This window comes from Lynx rufus, unplaced genomic scaffold, assembly GCF_022079265.1.
Source record: "Lynx rufus isolate CCGP_SWC_20201006 ecotype Redwood Valley unplaced genomic scaffold, mLynRuf1.p SCAF_9, whole genome shotgun sequence".
NCBI classification, from domain to species: Eukaryota; Metazoa; Chordata; class Mammalia; order Carnivora; family Felidae; genus Lynx; species Lynx rufus.
In genome coordinates this window covers 73,842,052-73,848,051 of record NW_025814897.1, presented here as the reverse complement: position 1 = coordinate 73,848,051, position 6,000 = coordinate 73,842,052, and the positions used below count along the sequence as shown (strand labels likewise).

General features: G+C 56.6%; 1 protein-coding gene across 1 annotated transcript in view; it reads right to left on the bottom strand.

Annotated features, from left to right (window-relative positions):
• Nucleotides 1-1,116: 1,116 nt before the first annotated feature.
• The window catches only part of OTOG (otogelin), an 89,823-nt gene continuing 84,939 nt past the window's right edge, over nucleotides 1,117-6,000 (bottom strand). Inside the window, exons 52-56 of the mRNA XM_047072022.1 lie at nucleotides 5,321-5,425; nucleotides 5,029-5,148; nucleotides 3,842-3,887; nucleotides 1,404-1,483; nucleotides 1,117-1,317 (exon numbers count right to left, since the gene is read on the bottom strand). Of these exons, the coding sequence (XP_046927978.1) occupies nucleotides 1,117-1,317; nucleotides 1,404-1,483; nucleotides 3,842-3,887; nucleotides 5,029-5,148; nucleotides 5,321-5,425 (552 nt within the window). The remainder of the gene's footprint in view (nucleotides 1,318-1,403; nucleotides 1,484-3,841; nucleotides 3,888-5,028; nucleotides 5,149-5,320; nucleotides 5,426-6,000) is intronic.

Below are 6,000 nucleotides of genomic sequence, written 5' to 3'. Positions count from 1 at the left end.
CCCCAAACCTAGGGACACTAGGGCAGCCACATATCCCCAGACATACCAGAGCACTGCTGGGGCCTGGACATCCTGGCCTGGACCCAGCAGCACACAGTGGCATGGGGACGTGGCCTACAGAGTGGGGTGTGAAGGGGACCCTAGACCTGGCTTTAAGAAGGACACTCTGGTTCAGAGACAAGGTTCTGGGAGATCAGCTGTATGTAGGGCTTGCATTTTCCACTGATAGACGCTCTCCTGCTAAACAGTCCCATGATGCAGAGAGCTAGGAATTGGCTGAGCCACAAAACTCACAGTCAGGCCCCTCCAGAGACCAACTCTACTATGTCCTTGGAGAGAAGGCACATTGCAAAGCCAGGCACTGCCCTTGCAGGCTGAAGGTACCATTAAATAACCAAGGCTCCTGCCCTCACCTCGCAAGAGCCAGCTCACCTCCAGGAAGGCTGGCTGTGGGGGATACGTATAGAGCAGGCATGGGTCTGTTCTTTTAAATCCTTTCCTGAACCGCAGTGTCAACAACAGAATACGAGGACATCCCTCTTGGGGCTATAGGGGACTTGAGGGTCACCAAGCCCCCTCCCCAGTCTCTGGGCCTGGCCTTACAACACTGCTGAGAGGACCCCGGCCTGGGAACCCCCCCTCTATGCTTCTGGGAAGTCCTCCTGGGCAGCTACTCACAGGCCTGTGTGTTGCAATTAAAGCCTCCCTTCCTTTTACTGTGTCTGTGGTTCTTCCCTGGTAGAAAGGGCCAAAAGAGAGAATGGGCCACCACATCCTGGCCCTGCACGTGGTCCTGGGTCTAGCTCTGGTCCTTCCTTCTCAGGAAAGCGTTCCCCCTCTCCACTTGTAGACAGAGTCATGGATTCCCACATCCATGCAGGGGCTGGTGCCCCCAATCTAGGGCCCATTCCAAACCTCAGCCAAGGACAGAGCTGAGTTCCCTGACCCCTCGGGTGTGGCACTTTCCCTGTATGCAGGAGAGGGAGGCCAGAGAAAGAGCCAGTATGGGTGTAGTCACGTTCTGTGCCTCTGCCTGGCATTCCATGCTCAGCACATACCAGCTCTCTACTCCCCAGGAGCTTCCCCCTGCACACTGGGCCAGCCAGCCCCCAGGTCTCAGGACCACTGGCAGGCGCAGTCGGTGGGCTCCTGCACTGTGTAGGGCACCCAGGTGGCGTTGGTGGCACAGAAGAGCTGCACGGAGCGGCGCTGCAGGCCCACCTCCCGGCAGCACTTGCAGAAGCGGGCGTAGGTGTTGATGTTGTAGTTGTAGATGCTGGCGGATGGGCATCTCCCGTCACAGGACACGAGGTTCACCTGTAGACAGGCAGGCCAGTGAGGCCCACTGTGTAGCCCCGCCCCCCCAACCCCCTCCCACTGCCACTCGGGCGGGCGACACTCACAGGGGTGTTGCTCCTGCATTCATTCTTTCGGATGGTCATACGGATGGTCACCTTCTTGCAGGAGCGCCCATCCTCTTTACCTGGGGGGACAGGCTGGGTGAGGCAGCTATGGCTGAGAAGTGCTGGCAGGGGGGCAGCAGGATGGGCCAGACTGGGGCAGTTAGTGTCATGCTAGAGGGTCTCTCTACTGGTGTTAGTGCCCATGCATTAGAGCCCCTCGCCAGCAAAGAGAAAGCCTTCTACTCAGTGCCCTGGAAAGATGTGGAGATGGCTAGGGCAGGGGAGAAAAGGAATGATGTCCGGATGGCCTCAGGGGCTCTTGGCCAGGGAGGAGGAGGATCTGGAGACGAGGTGGGCTGCTTCCCCACCCCACCCCCAAAGCCTATCTCTAATCCTTGCCCGTGACCCTGGCCATGCCCCCCACCCCCGACTCCCCTTGTGCCTCTGGCTCAGCTTCAGCATTCTGACTCTGAGAGGGCTTCTGGGTAAAGAATCTGCAGTTTCCTGGATGTCTGGAAACTCCAGTCCCGAGCAGATGCTTGCACGCCTCAGGCTCACTGGGTTTCCTTTATCCGTCAGACAGGGCCAGGGATTTGCCCACTTCACACAGTTGTCACAGAGGTGGAAAGTGATAAGCAGGTTCCTCTGCCTGGACCACGCCTCCCACAGACAAGCGAGCTCAGGGCCATTCCTGCCCTCACTGGCTCAAATAGCTCATCTTTGGGCCCTTCTTTCACCACTCCTGAAACTATAACGCCCACCCTCCCTCCACCCTGTGCTCCCTCCCTGCCCCCTCCCTTGCCTTATTTCTATCTGGGGCACTGTCACCATCATGTCCCCAGTATGCTGGGGAAACGGAAGCTTTGGGCCTTCCTTTGAACGGCCCCTTCCACAACTTGTGGGTTCTTTTCTCATTCTCAATGAATACTCGCTTTCACACCCTGATACAGGACTTGTAAGTTTGTGTTCTTTCTCTTATGAGGCCCCCCAAGTTGCATAAGTTTCAATCCCCATAAAACTGGATGCATCCATCATATATATTTGACTTATTATGCGGGGCTCTCGCACTACAACATCAGCTCCATAAAGCTTTATTTATGCTGTGTCTGCAGTGCCTAAAACAGGGCCTGGCATATTGATGCTCAATAAATATTTGTCTGATGCATGGGCTCCCTCTGTCACTAAGGGTGCCTGCCAGAAACAGGGTGGAATCCTTTCTTGTGGCCTCTTGGCCTCACCACAGTGGGTTTCCTATCATCCCAGTGGAGGACTCCTGGCCAGAGCTAAGTTCACTTTTTCCTCCTTCCCTGTTTCCAGGAGGCAAGAGGACCAAGGGCTGTCCCGGCCAGGGCCCTCGGGGTCCCAGACCAAGGCCAGCTGAGTGACGAGTGGGAGCAAAGTGGTGGTGGCATTCGGCATTGATGGGTCCAGGAGAGGGGGAACCGCTGAAGCATTCCCATGCAAGCCCAAGGGATGAGGCTCGCTACCCAGCATGCACTGTTGGCTGAGAAAGGCCTTTGCCAGAGGCAGGGAGCAGAGGCCCCGCCCTCCCCTCCCCCACCCCCAGAGCTGGGGCCACCTAGCAGAAGGAACGTTGTTGGGAATAGCAACGTGGCTGCATGCCTCAGTCCTGTGGGTTTCCGAGAGGAGTACCTGGGTGGCAGTGGACACTAACCCGTGGAGGAGAGGCGGGGCTAACGGGGACCACAGGAAACAGGGTCCCCAGGGAACCTGGGGAGAGGGACACGGGTCGTAGGTCACACGGGAGCACATGGAATATTCAGGGAACATGAGTTGCGGGTTGGAGATCAGCCAATGAGGCACTGAGCCCAGCTTCCTTGGCAGTATGTGAGGTGGACACAAAAGGGTGTCAAATTCTACATCCCTCCAAAGGACAGTCTGAGGACCCTAGGGAGAGGGGAGGCGTGTAGACAAAGGTCCTAAAGCTGACTAGAATGTGCATGCTTATGTGGCTCGGGCTGCAGGTTCCAGGGGCCAGGTGTGAGTCCAGGTCACTCGGACTGAGACAGCGACCCTGTGGGCCTGAATCCCCCCCGGGGGAATCTCTGAGACAGGGCTCCTGACCACAAGGAGAATTCACCTGGGGGGCTTCCGGGCTGGGGGTCTTGGCAGGGGCAGGAGGAGGCAGAACAGCTGATGAATCTCTGACCTCCTGGACTCAATAGCCCAATGTCCCCTGTCTCCATCAAGAAGTAAAGGCGTTTTGTTGGGATAGGGACAGGAGCATGGGCTCTGCCCAGCCGCATATCTGTGCCAGTGCCGTGAGCCCCATGGTAGTGGTGTGATCCCTTCATCTAAACCCCCGAAGAACTAGCACTGGAGGTGCCAGGCCAGGAACCCGGCCCTCTGAGCCCTGACAGGATACCCTGTCCCCCGACCAGAGACCTCACCCGTGGGCCTCCACCGTGCTCACTCACATGTCCTGCAGCATCCTTCCAAGGAAGGTACCACTGAGCCCCCAACCTAGAGGGAGAGGAGGGGAGGTGAGTGGGAGAGCCCGTCCCAGGCCAGAAGCCAAGATCCCAGCAAAAGGCAGAAAAGGCACAAGAGCCTTGACTCAGCTTTTCCTCCCAAGATGCCCCAGGGCAGGTGTGCCAGGCCCTGCCGTCCATCAGGCCCTGGCCAGAGGGAGAAGGCGTCCCTGGGCTGGCCATGGGAGAGCCACAGGGACTAACCTGACTGGCTGGGCCACTGGCATAAAAGCTACCAGTGGCCCCAGTAAGACCGGAGGCTGGGTTAAGATGGTGAGATCCTCCCATCTTTCCAGTGGCGGCTTCCCTCCTGCCCCACCCTGTGCCCACATTAGTGCTTCCTGCACAGAGGGTCCAGGAGGGGAGCGATGCAGGGGCTGACCCATTTGGGTCAGTGGCCTGGGCTCCATCCCAGCCCTGGATAACTCATCCTTTTCCTCTGGGTTCTGTTTTCCCACCCTTAAAATGGGTGCAGTTATCCCTTATAGCCCTCCTCCTCTATTATGAAATGGATAAAACAATGATGTGACAGTTCTTTGTAAATAAGTATTGTGTGTGTGAGCACATGCATGTGATTTTGTGAACATATACATGTGTGGTTTTGTAATGCGAGTGTGTGTGACTGGGAGCGTGTGTACTTGTTTTTGAGATCAGAAACCTTTCAATGTCCAGTATCAATCTCAGGAACCTTCCTCATTTAACAATAACCAAACCCTCCAGAAATCCTTTTCCTTGAGGTATGTGCCCTTAGTGACAGCTGTCCCTGCCAGTGCTGTTTTGGCTAGTGGTAGTGCCATTAGAGCATCAGAGGACTGAACTGTGTACCTGCATGGCGTGTATGTGACGTCTCAGAACATGTGAGGATGTATGTTTGCATACATCTGTGTGCAGCTGTGTGTGTGATGTATGAGGATGTGGGGTGTGATGCATGAGGATGTGGGGTGTGACGCGGTCAGAGCAGGAACACGGAGAGATGTGGAGCTGGGGTGGCAGGGCAGGTACGGCCTCCAGGGAACCCCTCTTCCCTCACTTCCGCACACAGGAGCCCCCCACCCTGCAACGCCCCCCGCCAGTAAGACAGGCGATACCCCTGGCTTCAGGCCATGCTGTGAGGGGAGAAGTCTGGCACTGACCTTGGCACACTCGGTCTCGTTGAGTGGCGGGCAGCTGATGGGTGAGCGGACAAGCACAGCGCCCAGGGGCGTGTTGCCACAGTGATGGCGGGTACAGTTTGCGATCCAGGACGCCCCAGGCTGGAGGGCACAGAGGTGGACAATGGGGACTGGGTGGCTAGATGGTCTGAGTGAACAGACAGGGCACAGCTCTTGGGCACAGGTGCTGCCCAGGACCCTGTCTGTGCCTAGCCCTGAGCCCCGGTTGCCTCCTGGGATGCCCTCCCAGGTGGGTGGTTAAGGGGCTGCATACCAAGAACAGGGAGGTGGTGCCATTGGGGAAAGTGAAGAGGCAGGACACGTTCCTACAGGAGCCACAGCAGGCGGCTAGGTCCCGTGGATGCTCGTACTCCTGATTCTGCAGGACAGGGCGGGACCAGAGGGACCTCAGCCATGTGCCCACCTCCACCCTCCTGCTTTCCTACTGTCTGATGGTCTCTGAGCCCCAAGCCCAGAGAAGCCCCCCTGTAGATGCTCAGAAAGGGAGCTCGCTCCCAGCCTCTTATTTCAGACAGGAAGGTCATCCCTTAAGCCTCCTTTACAGCAATTCCTAGACCCATTCCCAGTTGACGAAGAGCATTTCCATCCCTTTCAAAGACAGCACTGCTGGTGATTAAGGGTGCTGGTTTTGTTTCCAAGCAGACCTCAGTCTGAGTCCTGGTCCCTGTGGGAATTTGTACAAATGACCGGACCTCCCTAAACCTCAGCTTTCTCATCTGACAAATGGGAATAATGCCAGCCCCTTTTAGCTTTTACTAGAAGCCAGTCGCTATCTTAGATACTGGGTGTGCAGAAGTGCAACAAAGGGTAACAACACAAACACACAAACCAAAGCAATAGGGAATGTACCAGTCGTAAGTAGGTGCTTCATAAATACGTCTTCTGTCAAATACTCGCCCTTGCCAGACCTTCACTCCTGCCGTTCCCCTCCTG